The sequence below is a fragment of the Simochromis diagramma genome, unplaced genomic scaffold (genome assembly GCF_900408965.1).
Source record: "Simochromis diagramma unplaced genomic scaffold, fSimDia1.1 OVJJ01000176.1, whole genome shotgun sequence".
Taxonomy (NCBI): Eukaryota; Metazoa; Chordata; class Actinopteri; order Cichliformes; family Cichlidae; genus Simochromis; species Simochromis diagramma.
In genome coordinates, this window is record NW_024386892.1 from 6640970 (window position 1) to 6660551 (window position 19582).

A 19582-nucleotide genomic window follows, 5' to 3' on the forward strand; every position below is an offset into this window, starting at 1 on the left:
AAAGACTTGTGAGTTTGGAGTTTGACACAAGAGACACTTAATTTCTTGGCTCTGAGGCATCGCTCCAAGGCCGAACTCTCACTTGTGATGTAACAGCTTGGCTTACTTTCCAACTCCTGTCATGTGGGCCGAGGAATGTAATGACTGTGTTAACCTTGACTTTTTTATTTTATTTTTAATGACATTAAGTCATAATAAGCATGTTTTCTTCTTCTTAATAGTGTGATTTTTATTTTTATTTTTTATTTTTATTTATTTTTTTTTTAAAATTTTCCTCTTATGCCCTTTATTCCCGCATACACAGTTCGGCCACATAATTAACAAAATCCCTTGTGCTGCCCAAACACGTCTCACTGGTCCGGGCGTTGACTCGATTTGATGTCAGTGGCTAATTCCATCAGATAAATGCTCACTTTTTAGGGTCTGAGTCTGTGGCTCAATATTGAGGCCAATGTAGATTAGTTAGAAGTGTTTGGCTGGCTTTGGTGCTAGAAGAAAGTTCAGGGGCCTGTAAATCCTACAATCCTACAGGACGATAATATTCCACAGTACTGTCAGCTTGTTGTCAGCAGCTGTCTTATCTAGGAGTTGACCAAAGTATTTAATGGACCCTCAGACATCTATATCCTCTGAGTTTACTTGAGGATGAAAAATCATTCTTCTGAAATAGTAAATCTGTGTAACGCCTGACATCTTCCACATGCTTTGTACAGCCTTGCAGCTCTTACTGTTACAGAGCCATTCAACTCTCCTGCTTTTACTTGTGGGACAGAAATGATCTATGCAAAACAATTCAAAACATGAACAGAGTGTGGTTATTAATATTCTATATCTGATGGGTCCACAAGAGGGGAAAAAAAACATGAGAACAAAAGTTCAAAGGTCATACAGAGAGGAACCTATAAACAGATAAAGTAGAGGAGTTGTAAAGTACATGTGCAAAGGAAAGAAGATAAGAGCTGCTACTGTGAGGAAGAGCAGACGAGGAAAGGCGCTGAGAGAGGAACAAGGCATTATGGGGTAGAGATAGTGACCTTAGTATGTTACACATGCAGTGCAAAGCAGAGCCAGAAGTACACCCATACTACATGTTTTCTGTCTGTGAATCCACTTTCTACTCCATCCCTCTGTCCTGCACACACACAGGGTCACACTCGCTGTGCTGTGGTTGATAACTCTTATCAGCAGTGGCCACAAAGCACACAAGCAGAACAATACCTTCTGATTTATAGACCCTTTCTATTTAACGCACTTTCACTCCGCACTCATTCACATCTGAACATGAACGTGCTTGTAAGTGTCGGGGAAACATTTATGTGGTGTTTGTTTTGCTCAAGTGTAACCATATGGAGATGGAGACACACTTTTAAGCGTGGAGTTTGACAAAAGACACACTTCTCTTTGCTTTGTGGCTGCAGCTCCGGGGCTGAACTCTGACCTTGTGATGTAACAACTTGGCCTATTTTTCCAAGTCCTCTGCTGGAAGGGAGATAAAGGGAGTGAACTTCCAGTTTATTATGTTGCAAAAAAAAAACAAAAGACACTGAACTTTGTTTTAAATCTCCTCCTACTTATAGGATCCATATATTATTATGCTTTAATGTCAAGGGAATTTTATATACTGTGCAAAAAGCTAAAAAGCTGTTCACAAGAGCAGGATCTGAATCATTTAAATGCTTATGTTTGCCCCTGCTCAGTGACATTGTATTATTGTATGATGATTCAGATGATGACTTCTGACACACTGTTTTTTGTGTCTTCCAGGAAGTGGCTTTGGTAAAAAAGGCAAAGAGCTGAGCACAGAGAGAGATTTCTTCATGAGGATGAAATGCACGGTGACCAACAGAGGACGCACCGTCAACCTCAAGTCAGCCAGCTGGAAGGTAACAACTGCTACATCTACAAAGCATCACATCTGCAGCAACTGCACACACAAAATGAGATTATTACATTGTGAATAGATTTAGCCACATATTGGACACAGGTAGGGTTTAGATTTTATAACAGGGTTGGGGGAACTTCAGGCCTCAAGGGCCGGTGTCCTGCAGGTTTTAGATGTGTTCTTGATCCAACACAGCTGATTTAAATGGCTAAATTACCTCCTCAACATGTCTTGTAGTTCTCCAGAGGCCTGGTAATGAACTAATCATTTGATTCAGGTGTGTTGACCCAAGGTGAGATCTAAAACCTGCAGGACACCGGCCCTTGAGGCCTGGAGTTCCATCATCCAGAGCAATTCATGATGCTGGTAGGAGTCTAGAAGCCCATATTAAAAGTTTAATGTTATATCCTTAAATAGCAATTCCACAAGCAATCTTGTGCAGCAACACAAGTAGTGTAACAAATAGTGTAGAGAAATGCTTTCTCTGGGTTGTATAGCAGTAATGCAAAGCATTATTTTCAAAGGTAAGAAGTACTTTACAGTTTTTTTTGAAGAAACTATGGCAGCCCTGGCCATTAATATCGACTAATGTGGGGCCAAAAAAGACATGACCACTACAATAGGTGTCTGCGTCATGGTAAATATGAACACTCAGATAGGGAAAACTGTAATAATCGCGCTATGGCTGCATGTTATTCACCACAGGGGTAACTCTGACACTGTGTAAACTCCATTTGCACTCCTGCTGCTCTTCCTCAGGTGCTTCACTGCACTGGGCAACTGAGGATGTACAACAGCTGCCCTCCACGAGTGCTGTGCGGCTTCAAAGAGCCTCCGCTCACATGCGCTGTCCTGATGTGCGAACCGATACCACACCCGTCCAACATCGACACGCCGCTGGACAGCAAGACCTTTCTGAGCAGACACAGCATGGACATGAAATTCACCTACTGTGACGAGAGGTAGGCAGAAACATATTTTTTAGATTTTGTATTAAATGATAAAAATATATTCACCGAAGCATATATTATGCACCTATATTTGGTTTGAACCTCAGCAGAGTTGAGTAGAGCAGCAGATTCACATTGCTGCCAATTAAAACATAACCCTTAAAGTCTGACACGCACACAGAAGACTTGAGCGATTGCAGTGTGATGAAACATAAATTAATAAGGCGCTGTCATGACGTTGTCAGAGCGTGCCAAGTGTTAATGACCCTGGATTAGATCGTGAACAAGCCTAAAGCTGAAACATTTTTAAAGCTGCCAAACAAAATGACATCTGACATTGTGTCAGTTATCATTCGTCACTTGTAGGTTAGCATGAAAAGCAGCTATCTTAAACCCAAAGAACCTCATAGTTAGCGCCCAGATATTTCTTTCCCACTGGCACGAGAAGGGAACACAACACGTTTTCAGATTGGTGTTACACAATCGCATGCACGCAAATCTGTAATCTTATCAAGCCTCTCATGCAAGAGAAATGTTCCTTTTGTGTATTGCATGCACAGGTCTGTGCGTGACCGCACTACAAACAAGAGCCCATTTTCTTTTTCACCCTTTTTAGTGCAATTTAATAGCCGCCTAAATCTTCTCTCCAATTACGCAAATGAGTTTATTGTAGGTGGGTCGACCCTCCTGGCTCAGCAGAGACTTACACTCATTAGAGGAGGGACAGAAAGTTTCTTCAGCTCATGCCCGGCAGTGTGAGAGATGGAGGAAACAAAGAAGGGGAGAGAGGGGGAAAGAACAGAGACTTATCACTTAGGAATAATTAGTTCTTCAAGAGGGATAACAATCAGAAGTTTAACCTTCTAGTTGCTTAAACTCTGCTTGACCTAAGAAGAACAATTATTTCCTCCCCTCAATATCCCTGTTGATTCTTTATAATTTACTAAGTACAGTAAGAAAGTCCATTTTATGATTAAATACCAGCTTTATAAATGACGTATGGCTATTGGCTATATTCTCAATTCTACAGTATAAGGAATACAAACACAAAAGGACAGAAAGGGAAGTTCTAAAGTTATACAACTTGGATAATTTAGACGTGGACAACACTTCTGTGTGTACTATGTTACTTTTAAGTGTCAGTCAGAAACGTCATGCAAGTAATTATTACTTATTACAGTGCATGTTGTAGATTTATCAGTAATACAGGGACATTGACCCAAATAATACACTAAATTAGATACAATTTGTGTAGCGTTGATTCCTGCATTAATTAATTTTAGAGTTTTAATTCAAACATTTGTATAAAATCATTCGTATGCAGACGATAGCCCGCAGGGTAATGTGCTCCTCTGCTTTGGTCTTACTGTCATTTGTTACTTTTATATCTGCAATAATGTAAAGTACACAGTGTTACAAAATAACATAAAAATAACAGTGAAACGCTTGTACGTACTTAACATGGAGGAAATGAATGGAAGGAAAGAAAAGAAAGCAATCACCATCGTAATCATCATTGTTATAATTTGAAGCTATTTTAGTTGTGACCATGTTTTATTAATGCTTTTGTTTCGTCTCTTTCCCCACTCTGACTCTCCTCTCTGGCCTTAATGCATTTTTTCCTTTTTTCATGTGTCTCTCTTTTTTTTTTTTTTTTTTTTTAAAACCCATTGTCCCTATGTACTCCTCTTCCCTCCAGACATTCATCCCCTCCCTTCCCTCCCTTTCCTCACTACATCTGTCAGCGTTATGCAATCTGAGGGTCTGCATCACCAGACCTCTCACTCTGTCCCTCACACAATAAATCCACCGCATCATCATCATCATCCGCTGACTGTTCATCTCAATGAAACTTTGGCTTCACACCTCCAAAGCTATCCAAAGGGCAATATAGATGATGAAAACTGTATTTTAACTGATTTGACATCAAAAAATGTTGAGTGTGATGATCAGAGGTACAAATAGGATAAAACGGAGTGAAAGCGTACATTTATACCTATTGGAAATTTGAAACTTTTTTTTTTTATGCTGCGGTGTATCCTATCCCTAAACTCTGAGTCACATCCACTCAGTTAGCAGCTTCCTTATCCAAGGTGATGGAGTCTATATCCTCATGCCAGAGTGAAACATTTTGGTGGCAGTTGGAGTTAAATAAAACCACATTCCTAGCACTTTAATTTGGGTTAAGTACAACTTATCTTCATTCTCGGTCCCAGTTTACCCTCCCTGGTCTCCTTATCCTGATAAAACCTTGTTTTCAGGGGCCCATTTCCTGTTGTAGGTTTGGATCATGTTCTCACAGCACAGTTTGTTTGGAAGAGGCTCTGCTTTTGACCCTTAGCCTAATTGTTGGCTTCTCAGTGAAGTCAAAATTAAACTAAAGTTAATAACGTATATAAATAAGTGTATTTGCTGTCAAAACAGCCTGAAGCTAAGTATGTAATTATTTTCAGCACTCAAAAACTTCATTTAAATTAGTGCACCTGTAATCAGATTACAGTAATCCTGTTATTTATTCTCAAAACCTCTACTTACTGGCGAAAGAGTTGGAGAGAAATAAAAGGGAGTTTTATAAACGTGGTTATTGAAAGCCAGCAACAAAATCCTGATTAACAACGTGAACTTGTGATGAGAGACGAGAGATTAGCTGTTCCCAGAAGCACCGGGAGGTTGGAGACAGAACGAGCAATTCTTATTTTTGGAAATCTATCCACCTCTCAGTTTGATTTCAAAATGGTACATGATGTCTTTTGAAGTTCAGGATGAAGTGCAGGATTTGTGTTTTGAGTCGTACATGTGAGAAAAGTTCAAATAATAAGTAAAAGCCCGTGTCTTATTAGATGTCTGTGTCTGTGTTCCAGGGTAACAGAGTTGATGGGTTACACTCCCGAGGATCTGCTGGGTCGTTCCATCTACGACTTCTACCACGCCTTGGACTCAGACAGTGTCACCAAGAGTCATCAAAACTGTAAGTACACGCTCGGACCTTAAAAAAGACTTTGAACGCCTCAAACATCAAATATGAAGCAAAACAAGCCACGGTGATTCAGCTATGAACACAATCCGCACGTGTAGTTAGCCTTTAGCTAAGATCTAAGCCTGCGTGTCCTCAGATTTTGCTCGTAGCAGAAAGCGATTGGTTCAAAAACCTGATGAAATATGGAGCAACTCTTAAACAATAATTAGAGCCTTTCTGCATGCTTGCTAGTATTGGCAGCCATCTTGAAATGGCACATTCGAGGCACATAATAATAATAATAATAATAATAATAATAATAATAATAATGATAATAATAATAATAATAATGATGGATTGGATTTATATAGCGCTTCTCAAGGCACCCAAAGTGCTTTACAATGCCACTATTCATTCACTCTCGCATTCACACACTGGTGGAGGCAAGCTACGGTTGTAGCCCTGGGGCAGGCAGACTGACAGAAGCGAGGCTGCCATATCGCGCCATCGACCCCTCTGGCCAACACCAGTAGGCAGTAGGGTAAAGTGTCTTGCCCAAGGACACAACGACCAGGACAGAGAGCCTGGGGATCGAACCGGCGACCTTCCGGTTACAGATGCGCTTCCCAACCCCCTGAGCCACGGTCGCCCAAACTTACTTTGAACGATTCCCTAAATGAACTCTAATTTTAGTGATCAGGATGTAAAAACTGCATAATCACTAGCCAGATCAGCTAAACGCTCCAAGCATGTAGTCAGCTGGTAATACAGCCTAAAGTTTGAGTGAAGATATTGGGGTTTTTCTTGTCAGACATTTTTGTTTCATTAAATTTTATTTTTATTTTCTTTATTTATTTATGTTTTAGGTAGACAAATACATTTATCCTTGTTTAGACATATGTGGATGTCTGTGTGTGTGTAAAGAGCAGCAACGTGGTATTAAGATGTCTGTTATTAAATTAGGTGCATCCACTGATGGCCTGATGAGGTTTGCACATCTGATGCCACAAACACAGTGGACAGGGGACCAGGTGGCCTCTATTACAATCTAATAACAGTGTGTGCGTGTGTGTGTGCGTGTGTGTGTGCGTGTGTGTGTGCGTGCGGACAAGGCTGTGAAGTGTCATGGCTATTCTCTTCACTGACAGTACTGTATCATTAGAGGCTTTGACAGTGCACGAGGGAAAGTGGTAATTTAGTTCCTTAAAACCACCCCTGCAACATAATGGCTGTGTGTGTGTGTGTGTGTGTGTGTACACAGCAAAAAATGCTCTTGTTACAAAGAGGATTATGCTTTTCTTTTTCTTTTTTTCCCTCCTGGCATATCTGGGCCAACACTAATCCTGATATTTTCTTTGAAAAGTAAAACTGTACTTTCCAAAAAGTTGATTCGCTACATCCAGATGACCAGAATCAACTTTCCTTACTTGGATGATTGAGCATGCATCAAAACACAAAACTGTACCTAATTTGATATTTTACTTTTCACAGAAAATAATATTTTCATCCAAAACTTTCATCATTTAAAAAGATGTCAAGCAGAAACTTAAAGAAGCAGTACAACCCAAATACTTTCCCCCTGTAGCCTGTAGTGGTGTGTTTCAGTCTAGATTGTTATGGTGTGAGTTTCAGAGCTGTACAAGTCTTTGCTGCCTGTTTCATTAAACTAAAAGCGCTCTCCCTGTCATACCATGAAGTAAAAAAAATAAAATAAACCAACAACTTTTTCCCCACTCAATTAGTCCAAAATCATAAAGACAAATTGTGGTTTTACAATTTTCTCCATTCACTAGTCAGATAAAACATGCCGCTAGCTAACATTACCCTCAATAGAGACTGGATGACATTAATGCATACAGCCAAGCACGAGCCTCTCATCACAGTTGGGTCTTTCTCCACAATCATGCAGTTTATGGGTGTAGTTTAACTGAATGAAAATAGTTTATGGGGGAAACTGCTTACAATTAAAGATTGATTTATTTTGTGCAATTTTAAATGCAAATTTTTAAATTCTGTTTTTGATACTTCAATAACCATAAGAAGTACAGAATATGACTGTCATATTTTAGCATTAAAGAGAACATGGACAAGGTAATAAAGCCCAAAGTAATAATATCTAAAAGCATCTGGGGTAATAAGTGCATTCTTTTTAAATAAAAAAACAAAGTAACTCACATTCACAAAAGTCAAATTATTATGACTTTTTAAATCCAAGACTTACTTTGAAAGGTTGGCTCAAAAAACAAAAAAACAATAGGCTTAAAAAACAGATCTATTGTGCTTGAAACAGGAATATTTCAGCACATATTGGGATTGTTTGATACCAAGTTGTGTTTTGAAGTTTTGCACTTCCAAAGTTGACCTTTTAGACATGTTTTTTTGGTCTCGCTGCACTTTAATTTTGCATGTCAACAAAAACCAAAAAAGTGACTTGAAAGAAGATTGTAGTCCTCAGGTTTTTGTTTAGTGTGCTGCGTGTGAATTTTTTTTCTTTTAGCCATGTTCTCTTTCCACTGATCTTAAGTCATCTGCATCCGCAGCCCTTAGCTGTCTGACATTTGCCAAGATAAAGGACTCTCTATCCATCTGAACGTCTCACAAACACAGACGAGCCGCTCTCACGGCCAACGTGACCAGCCTGTCGATCAGCACATGCTAACAGTGTTCTCTGCTACATGCAGTGTTGTCCCCTCCAAGCTTTCTCAACAGTCTTACTTGCGCACGCACACACACACACACACACACACACACACACACACACACACACACACACACACACACACACACACGCAGGGAGTCACTGGCCTTATGTACGCTTTGTGACCATTCCTACGCCTTTCCCACGCCAGTGCTGAACTTTGGACTGTAGCCAGAACATTTCCTTCTCGAGTCAAACATCCCGCCTTGTCCCGCTTACAAATATTTGCTTGATTTTTAAAGGTTTATGCAAATATTTAACAAATAATTAGCCAATCTGGACTTTAAACACCTAAATAAAAACAAAGTATAAAAATCCACCACATACAGTTATGGTCAAGATTTTACAGGCACTCCAAATGGGCATGAATTTAATACTTTCTTTGATCTGTTCTCTTCCTAGAATAGATCTTGTAATAACCTTAAAAAGCAAAAATTGATTTCCTCTAATACACACATGGCCAAAATTACACATGCAAGCTCCAATATATACATAAACTCACATAACTCTTTTAATAAGTAGTACTGAAGGTTTACACCGTCTTCTAATTTGACTGGCCTGAGGCTTATGAACTTTACTACTGATGTGACCTTTGATTGGAAAGTTGCAACACAGAAGATTAAACAGGCCATCTGTCATTGACATCGACAGACTGAAAAGAACCGTCAGTTTATTTTCTCTTTGGTTTTGTTTCCTCATCAGAAGATTACTCACTGGGTTATACAACAATGTGAATGCGTCACAATTTTACGCATGAACAACAAAAACTCAACAACTACTCTCAGTGAGTAATTATCGCCAATGTTATTCATAGCTTCTTTTTTGTTTCTTCTTCTCTTCCTTATGCAGTGTGTACCAAGGGTCAGGCGGTAAGCAGTCAGTATCGTATGCTGGCTAAGAACGGGGGTTACGTCTGGGTAGAAACCCAGGGAACTGTCATTTATAACAGCCGCAACTCTCAGCCGCAGTGCATCGTGTGCATCAACTATGTCCTCAGGTAAGAGTCTTCATTTTTAATCCAAGTTTCCCTCAATTAAATGCCATCTTTGCCTGGATTTAATCATAAAATATTCAGATTTCTATATCTCAAAGTTCAAATTTGCTGTGTTTTCTCCAATCTGTAGTGACATTGAGGAGAAGTCGATGATTTTGTCCCTGGGGCAGACGGAGTCCCTGTTCAAGCCACGACACATGAGCAGCTTCTTCAGTCCTGGAGTGGGCATGAGCGGAGAGCCTGGAGATGCCCTCTTCAGTAAATTCAAAGAGGAGCCGGAAGATCTCGCTCAGCTTGCTCCAACACCTGGAGACACGATCGTTTCCCTCGACTTCAGTCAGTATTTACTTCTGTAAAACTGCGTCCGTTATGGTCACAGTATTCTTCCACCTTACTTTGGCAAAAACGATATAGCAGAAACAACTTTTTAATACAGTTTCCTTTTGTCTTTTTTAAAAAATTGGCTCAAATTTGTGATTCTTTTTCGCAGGTCGTGTTCAGTTTGAAGAGCCCCAGCAGCCAGCATACTCCCAGGTGTCTGCTTCAGCCATGGCCCCTCCGGGACCATCGTCCTGGGCCAGTGAGAGCCACAAGTCTGCCTCCAATGCCTCTGGACCCCCAACTGCAGCTCCAGGGGACGTGGGTAAAATGGCCGGTGGTTCGTTCACTGTGCAGCAGAATCCTCCACCGGGCAGCGCCACTCCGAGCCTCAGCAGCTGCTCCACGGTGAGGACAGCGCGACAGGGCACGACTGAGAGCCAGTTTGTGAAATTGAAAAGAGTAATTAGTTAGTGAGCGAGTGACTGGTTGGTTACACTTGTTCCATGGTTTATTCTTTCAGTGTGCGGTGAGGTCACTAAAACTGGGCAGTGTGTGTGAGAATAACGGGGGTGGTTATTTGGATGGAATAGGCTCGTAGCAGTGAATAGTGCCTTTGTCAAAACTCATCTCTCTTGTTTCTCTTATGTATTAGTCCTTTTTGTCTGTGTTTATCATTTTCTTTCTCTCCACTTCTCTCATTCAAATCTAATTTCTTCCTTTTGTTCATCCTTCCCTCTGTCCTTCACCTCTGCAGCCCAGCAGCCCAGATGATTACTACAGCTCAGTGGAGAGTGACCTGAGGGTGGAGCTCACAGAGAAGCTGTTTGCTCTGGACACAAAGGGAGACAGTTCTGCAAACACTGAGGTGTGTGTGTGTGTGTGTGTGTGTGTGTGTGTGTGTGTGTGTGTGTGTGTGTGTGTGTGTGTGTGTGTGTGTGTGTGTGTGTGTGTGTGTGTGTGTGTGTGTGTGTGTGTGAGTGACCAAAGTTGTGTAGAGTTAGTGAATTTTATGTTAACTCAGACAAACAAAGAAAAAAGCCTGAATTAACCAGCTCAACATATGTATTCTGTATCATTAGCTTTTTAATTTACTGTTACACTGTTTAGCTTATAAATCTGTGAGAAAAGCATCCAGGACATTTTCCATTTTATGTTAGTATTTCTTCAATTTAATGAGTACTGGATTAAACAAAACTATAAATCAGTGGTTTACATATTTGAGTGGCTGCTGATAAAATATTAGTGCTCACAATGATGTTTTTATTATTGAATTCCTAATGTAATCATTGTAATCCTGTTAGTCTAAACTGAGTGGCAGTTTAAGAACACTGCAGCATTATCTCAGCCACAAATACTCAAATGTCTAAATCAATAATTTATATTTTTCACCAAATGCTTAAAAGGATCTCTTTTCTTAAATATTTGTGTTCAAAAAACAAAACAAAAATTATTTCTGCTATCCAGAGGGACTTGAGTGATTTGGACCTGGAGACTCTGGCTCCTTATATCCCTATGGATGGAGAGGACTTCCAGCTCAATCCCATTGTCACAGAGTCAGAGCCCCTGGAGGCAGCTCCAGCAGGATCCATGGGGAGCAACACCAGCCTGCCCCAAACTAACCAGACCACCCAGCAGAGTTTCAACAATGTGGCCAGCCTCTTACAGCCCCTGTCCACCTCCTCCCAAACCCCAGGCCACTACCAGCGTGCGGCATCTTCATCCTGGGCTGGAGGGGAAAAGAGAGTCTCCAGCCAGGGGAATGCAGATCCCCATGGAAGGTCATACATGATGGGGCATCTGCACAATCCCCCATACCAGGCCCCAGCCAGCTCCCCGCTGTCCTCCATGGGTGGCAGTCAGAATCTGCAGTGGCCACCAGACCCGCTGTTGACTTACCAACAACAACCACGGCCCACCAAAGCCTGTCTGATGGGCACGATGTTGGAAGAACGGCCATCCTGCAAGCAGAACATGCCACATGGCATGCAGAAACAGAGGTGACTTAACTACGAGTCTCTTATTTTAGTGCTCAAGGAAAATTTAACTTGATGCATATAACTGTGAAAATATAAGACTAAAAGGAATAAGGAATAAAAACCTTAACAACATGATTTAAATGATAGATTTAAATAAAAAAGGGTGTTGACCACCAAATTCTCTTTATTAATGCCGCAATTATTTATTATTTTTTTCTTTTTTATCCACTTTGTGTATGCAGGTCCATCGACAACTTTGTACAAGCTTACAGAGACATGAGTCCAGCCAGAGTGGCCATGGCCAACAGTATGAAGCGCTCCTTCAGCCAGATGGCTGTGGTGAGTTCCTCCGACTCCTACCGTACAGCAAAAGTTCCACTGCAGCTTAAAGTATTCAGTGTAACATAAAGAATTATTTTGAGGCATTAGTGTTCCACGCTTGATTGCATGTTAGTTTCCAAGCCACGATTTAAATTCTTGAGTTTGATAGTTTGCCTAAAAAAAAATCTGCATGCACAAACTGCTAATCAGTTGAGTATGACTGTTTCAGGGTGAAAGCAAGTCGCCAGAGTTCATATGGAAGAAGATAAGGAGTGACAGTTGCATGAATCGTTCCCTCTGTGCAGGATCACTGGCAGGTATGCTTGTGCAGCAAATGGATGGAAACCATGTTTTATTATCTCTTCCACGCATCAGCTGCACCTTTTTAACCTCTCGCTCTCTTCTCTCAGAGTCGGAGATGGCGAGAATGATGCCAGGTAACATGGCTCAATGTCTCAACTCGCTGCAACAACACAGGAAGTCACTGTACGCAGGAAATGGGATAAGTGGTCGAAATGAAAAAGGCTTTCCCCAAAAGAGCTGTGACTACAGAGAGTATAACATGCTGCCTTCTAACAAGTCTGAGGGTGAGCTGGAATTACTAACATTTACAGATTTTAGTCAGCTAATATCACTGTGTGGACAGTTAAAGCACTCATTTAGTCTTCTGTTTAATTTAAAGTACTTTTACGTTGCAGAATATATGACTCAGCCATTAACATCTTGCTCTGACTAAATCTACTCATGTCAAGTGGTCTTCTAATTCAAATAAACAAGTAAATCACTGACACACAGGGATTTTCTTTATTTCTGTCATTTTCTAGGCATAGCCAGTCGTTTGCTGGGGCCTTCATTTGAACCCTCCTTTCTGCCGGAGTTGACCCGCTATGACTGCGAGGTCAATGTCCCGCTGCAGGGCAACCTGCACCTCCTCCAGGGCTGTGACCTGCTGAGAGCCCTGGACCAGGCCACCTAGAGCCCCAGATTCAAACACCGACATAAACCTGGACTTACTCCCTGCCCTGAGCCTCAACCTGCAGCACGAGACTTAAGCCTTTCTTTACCTTTGTACCTCTAGGCCTTCTATGAGCCCTAAAGCTCAGCTAACTATAGAGAATGGTATTAATGGCCACATCCTGCCTTATTTAGCCACACACTCTTTTCCCCATCCCTTTTTAAGTTCTCTGTGTAGACCAAGCTGAGTTATCAGGGTCAAGCCACATGCACCCCTTTCCCTGCCAAGCTCTTGACTCATATCAGATGCAGGTTGACCACCATTGAGCCAAACATCAAATGACCCGCATGTATAACAAACGGTCACTGGTCAAAAAAAAAAGGTCAATGCTGCACATTTAATACATGACAAAGGTCACACCATCACATTAATTATTTAAGAGTTTTGACACTGGGATCTCACCGGGTTTGGTATAGATGCCGACAGGGTGGCAAAGCTATGTTTGAAAACACATCCTGAACTCGGGTCTCTGGTGTAAAAGGGGTGTTAGTGGTGTGGAAGAAAACCTGCCTCAAAGGCCAGCTCTGCTCAAACAGCTACAGCCACATCACCCTGACTACCAGCCGATTCCTGCTTAGGTTTAGCAAAGCGGGAATCTGTGAGCAGTGGGTCTCTGACCTACGTCCTGATATGGACTCTATGCAGCTCAGATCCCAGCCCTACTGCTCTTCTAGCTAAAGCATTTGGCTCAGAAGAGATGATATTATACTACCTACACATGAACAGAGACACGGTCTTCTTTCACATTTGCATGTTTTACCAGCAACTTGTAGACACGGCCCAGTTGAAGCTTCAAGCAAGAGTTGGGTATCATGAACTGTGGTAAATTGTAGCCATTTTAAAGATTTCTTAAGAATCCTTTACACTATTGTGTTCTCATTACGGACACCCAAAGATGATTTCTTTTTAATCATAGTGGTGCAATATGCTGGACTGGAGTACTTTACAGTGTGGCCAGATGTAATGTTGTAACTTTGCGGTAATCTGTATTAATTTCATTTCCTCTATGCCCAAGACTTAAAATATACTCCAATTTAAGTATTATTTTAATCTTTAGAGAATTAAAGGTTGCTTTATTTGAAAGGCTATGACCAGAACCAGAACTGCCGAGCAGAATCGGAAGCAGTAAAAGTGATACCCAGCCTTGCTCAAGCCTTTTTCCACATATTCACATTCATCAGCCTGCCTCGTTTTGTCTGAATCCATCCCATAAATCACTGTAGCATATCTCTGCTGCTTTAGTAGATAAACTAGTAGCATTAGACCTGTATGTTTCAAATGACATATCATTATTGTAAATAGTCTTTTCTTCTTTTCCTGAATTGAGATATTGAAGCTTTTATGAAATTCCCCCAGTTTACTCAATCCAAACTGACCGGACACTTCACCACATTAACACTGCCTTTTTTTCTTTCTTCTTCTTTAGTTCTTACTCAACGTACTACATTCTCTTATTTTCTCTGTCTCTCACTCTCTCTCTCTGACACTGTAATAAACATATTGCAATATATGTAATCTGAACATTTAAGATTTAACATCTTCATCTTAAATCTGTCTAAACACGCTTTCCTCACTTTAGTGTCTCAGTCAGGTAAGTAGCTTGTGTGGATACAGGGTTATTTTCTTATTGTGCAATTATTTCATTGAGCTAAAACTTAGATTGTCAGTAACAAAGCTAGACTTTATGTACATAATCAATAGCCTGCACAAAGGAATGTGACATGCACACACTGTAAGAGTTCATATGATTAAATGTTATTAGCTAACACACATTTTATGCAATACAGGAAACCATAAAGACCAGACCAGTGGTGTGCACAGACTATGAGGGGACCAGGGACTGTTTGAAAAAGGGGGACACCTATGTGTGGTGGGGGTGTTTTGGTTTCGTTATTGTCCTGCACCTGTACTTGGGGAAGCTTTAAGAAAAAGTTTGCATGATTTGCTGAATCCTGTCGTGGCATGGTTTTACATTTAGTTTGAGACACTTATTGGTTTGAATTATGTACAGTACACAACAAAATTGTTAGCAGACAAGCTGTACAATCATTGTCGGAAGCACAGCTTGAAAAAGAAATGTGGTTTGCAGAATGCTTAGAGAATGGTCAGGCGGTAAAGTATGTGAGATTTGTCACTGGTATGCTCTTTTAAGCCAACTGGAGAGCATTTGAGCCCAACACAGGGGGCACTTGGGCTAATCACAAGTGCCGTGGGAGGGATCAAAAGGGCGCTTTAGCTGATCAGGTGGGCCCTTGAGCTGTCTAGACGTGCAGCTGAGGGGTGTTTTTTGGGGGACCCAGTAGAGCCGAAATAGCGCTTAGCTTAAGCGGCTCTAGTAACCTCTGTTGCCCCTTGGTGTTTTATTAGGGCAAAAGATCATGATTGGATGTCGTCCCCCGCCCCGACCTCCTGCGCACACCGCTGCACATACCAGACAGGGTAAAGACGGCAGCGTTGGCATGATCACTTACTCATTCAGACAATGCATATGTACATAGCAGCAGCCATGGTTTCAATGCAGTACAGCAGCCTGTGACATGACTTGAAAGTGGAGTTTATATAATTTTCTTAAAGATTAGGACAAGGCCAGTTTCTCTTTACTCACAAACCAAGTGGCTGCCAGTTACAGAAAGCTTTAAGGCTTTGATTATTACTTGCCATAAGAGCAGATTTTGAAACTAATTTTTCATCCAAACATTGTCAGTATGTCTTCAGTGAAATACAGTTTTTCTGTTCTTTCCTCTCAAAGTATTTTCTTAAGCTCAGTCTATATTTTTGAGGTAATTGTCTCTGTGTGGTGACCACTTTGAGCTTTGTACACATATGTTATGTATTTAAAACAAACTAATGTTAAAGATGGTGTTTTTCGTGTTTGTGTCCTGGTACTTTGTCCTTACCTTACCCCCCCCATAGATGCAGTTAGAGCCAGTCCCTCACAGTGCTGTTTCTTCTTGTGCTGTTTCTGTGTTGTGGTGGCATTTTTTTTTTTTTTTTATTCTATCCTAAAATATCCATGGAATCTGTTGGCTGGCCAGTACTGTTGTTGTTCTTGCTTTAAAAATAACAAGAAAAAAATCAGATAAAAAAACAAAACAACAAAACAAGAGGTAAATATCAGTTTTCTAAGTTTCACTTTTCAGATATGTAGCATTTTGAATATTGTAAGGAAGGTGAAGTTGCCACATTGTTAATCACATAGTTTTCCAGTTGCATATATAAAAGCAAAAAGGTGCTTCATAGACCTTGTATCATTGTCATTTGTAGAACTTTTATTACATCTCTTGGATCCACTAACACTGTATTTTGATGTTCTCTGCCTGATGTGCTCAACTTCTTTCAAGTTCATTTTAATCATTATGATGTGCCTTATGACTTTATGGTTACCGAGGTCACCCTTCAAGTGCACAGTTTGTTCCTTTAGATCTGTAGATGGCATACTGTAGGTCTGCGGAGGATGATTATCAAATGCAATCTTAACTTGACTTGGCATCTTAAGTTAAAGGTAAATTCTTTTCTCCTGTTTGCTGCATGAATCTAAATTTGGATATGAAATTGAGATATTTTCTCGCAGCCAAGTAGAAGATATCAATCTAAAAATAAAACCCCCAAAAGATTTTTTTTTTTTTTTTTTTTTTTGTTTAAAGAAATATAGATTATTGTTAAATACAAATTTGTCGTGTGTTTTATAATATTTGGAGAAAACATTCACAGTTGGAATGATTTTGATGATAACTCCTCAGATTTTGCACCATTGTATCTTTCTTTCACTTGTTCCTTAAATATACCCATACCTAATAGAGCTTTTGGGATCTATTTCGATCCTAATTGATCAGCAGTGATGAGCCAGTCTCTTGGATTTGAGTAGAATCCCATTAGAACCAATCCTTCCTTTTGATAACAAATTAAGCTTTGTGTGAGGCTTATCAGATGACTTGTTTGCTAATGAGGCTGCTTGTGTGTTTTTAGAATTAGTTGGGTGGGGAAAAAAAAGATTTGACTGTAATGTTAAGCTCTTATATTTTAATATATAGTGTCTCAACATGCTGCTTCAGTCGGCGCTCATGTGCCTATAAGGGTTTTCTGGCACTGAGTGGTGCTAAAGGTGTCTGTTACAAGCATAATTTTGTGAAATATCAAAAGATTATGTTGAAACTGTGCCAAAATAGAGGAAGGGGACAGTCCTGATAACAATTAAAATAAAATAAAAAAATGCAGTAGGTAATTACACAATGAAAATGTGCAATTACTTACTTCTAAATTAATTACCTCTAAATTTCCTCTAGTTAACCGCATATAATTAGGCCGAATCTGTCAGGAGGAAGAGTTTTAACAGTGAAATTGCAACCAAAACTTGATCAAAATTTGCAACAATCTCAAATAAGAGGAGATGTAAAGAAGTGAAGTTCAGTTGAAGGACAAATGAAATGACAGACTTCCTGTTCAGCCCGCCTACCTGCGCCATATTTCTCCACTTGTCCATTTGATAAATCACTTCTTTGTTTCTCCTCTCCTCTTCACTCCTTTCACTTTACCAAAATGTTTCTTTTCAACCCCAAAGAAGAGGCCATTTATACCCTTGATTAAATTGGAAGTTTTTCATATTTAGAGTAAAAAGAGGCTTCAATTAAATGCTAATAATGTTTGTAGGATTATGTACAGTGTTTGAAATATATAAAATTATATAAACATTGGTTTCCAGAAAAGCACCTTACAGCATGTTTGAAGCATGTTATCATTTTTTTTTAATTGCAAATTTTATGTGCAATATAAACTAGTAAAGAATCTCAGTGGTAAGTGAAATTTTACAAACCAAAGATGTATTTAGTGTGAGGAAATATGCACAGTGACAAAGAACAGCACCTCAGATGAGTTTAAATGACCTCATCGGATAAGAAAGAAACTGTGGTAATGCATGTGGAAAAAGTTGGCTACACGGAAGTTGATTTAAAAAGAAGGAAAAAAAAAACTCCACTAGCTTTGGTCAGAAAATTAAAAGCGATTATGTTGTTAGCATTCAGCAGCTACCGTGAAACTTGTTGAATGCCAAATAGGTGAAATGTATGTCCAGTGTTGAAATAAAACAACAACTAAGATATGTTGCCAAGTCGGAAATTAAAGTGGGTAAAAGCAAAAAACAAACAAACAAAAACTCCTTCCCTGAAGAAATGTCGAAGAGACACGAGCGTTAGTGACGCTAACCCAAAAAAAATCATTGGGTCTTTAGCTTTGTTTTAACTCTAGGAGGCTTATCACCAGTGCGCAACATACTGTGCTGCTTGAAGGGTAAAGTGACAAATCATTCAGGAGTTAATCCACTCACTCATCGCGCTTCCTCTTTAAAAAGATATCCGCATTTTATCTTTGGCTTGTGTAACAGGGTTTTTGTTTTTCCTTATGGGATCCATGTTAAGCTACTTGTATTCTGTTCTGTCAATGTCATACAATACCATTTTGATTTTTTTTTTTTTTTTTAAATATGCTTAAAATCTATGTTGATGATGATATTATTATTATTATTATGAATATTATTATTATTATTATTACAATTATGGGGAATGTAACCCAATAAGAAGTTTGTGTTTCTGCACTGATATCTTATTAAAGCATACTGATCTTACCCTTATTCATCAACTATATGTGTGTATGTTTTATTTATATATATATTACTATCTCTATCTATCTCTAAAAAAAAAAATTGAGGGTTCTTTTTTTTTTTCTTAATCAAAATCCAAAGATATTCCATTATGTTTGTTTGTGTTCAATTTATTTTGATCATGTAAACAATACACAGAAGTTCATTTAGCAAAGAAAAGAAAAAAAATGCTAACAAAATAAAGCAAAAATAAATTTCAATATCGCTTCACCTGTTCTGAGTCAGTTACATATGGAAAAGGGGCAGGAAGAAGTGCACACTTATTTAATCCCACCTCTTTGCCATAAATTATCAATGAATATCTTTTCAGCTTTCTTACTGATATAATCTGCTGTAATAATAATGAACATATTTCTAATATAATATATACATTTGCAGCTTTGATGTTACAAAAATACCTTAAATGATAACTTCTCTAAAGAAAACCCTGCTTTGAATAATACCTGGGAGTTAGTCTTTCTGCTAGTTGCATACAAGCATTGTATGCAACTAGCAGAAAGACAGCCACTTTGTTAGGTACACCATGCTGCAAGGTTATACTTATTTTCTTTGATGGCATAGATTCAACACGATGATGGAAACATTCCTCAGATTTTGTTCCATTTTGATATGGCATCACACAGTTGCTGATTTGTGGGCTGCAGTCATGATGCATGTCCACTTTTATTTATATGGCACCGCACTGCAACAGTCACCTCAAGACCAAAGGTTTTGAATCGGATTGAAATGTGCTCACCATGGATGCTATTAGAGTACAGTGAGCTCATTGTTATGATCAAGAAACCAGATTGAGATGATCTGAACTTTGACATGGGG

At 39.6% G+C, this 19582-nt stretch overlaps 1 protein-coding gene across 3 annotated transcripts in view; it reads left to right on the forward strand.

Annotated features, from left to right (window-relative positions):
• epas1b (endothelial PAS domain protein 1b) overlaps nucleotides 1–18322 on the forward strand; it is a 47922-nt gene extending 29600 nt beyond the window's left edge. For all 3 annotated transcript variants that reach the window (XM_040034080.1, XM_040034081.1, XM_040034079.1), the window contains 12 exons: nucleotides 1765–1883; nucleotides 2642–2844; nucleotides 5694–5800; nucleotides 9336–9483; nucleotides 9611–9816; nucleotides 9971–10206; nucleotides 10556–10666; nucleotides 11266–11798; nucleotides 12020–12116; nucleotides 12328–12415; nucleotides 12509–12685; nucleotides 12923–18322. In XM_040034080.1, the coding sequence (XP_039890014.1) occupies nucleotides 1765–1883; nucleotides 2642–2844; nucleotides 5694–5800; nucleotides 9336–9483; nucleotides 9611–9816; nucleotides 9971–10206; nucleotides 10556–10666; nucleotides 11266–11798; nucleotides 12020–12116; nucleotides 12328–12415; nucleotides 12509–12685; nucleotides 12923–13074 (2177 nt within the window). In that variant the 3' untranslated portion in view covers nucleotides 13075–18322. The remainder of the gene's footprint in view (nucleotides 1–1764; nucleotides 1884–2641; nucleotides 2845–5693; nucleotides 5801–9335; nucleotides 9484–9610; nucleotides 9817–9970; nucleotides 10207–10555; nucleotides 10667–11265; nucleotides 11799–12019; nucleotides 12117–12327; nucleotides 12416–12508; nucleotides 12686–12922) is intronic.
• Nucleotides 18323–19582: the final 1260 nt, after the last annotated feature.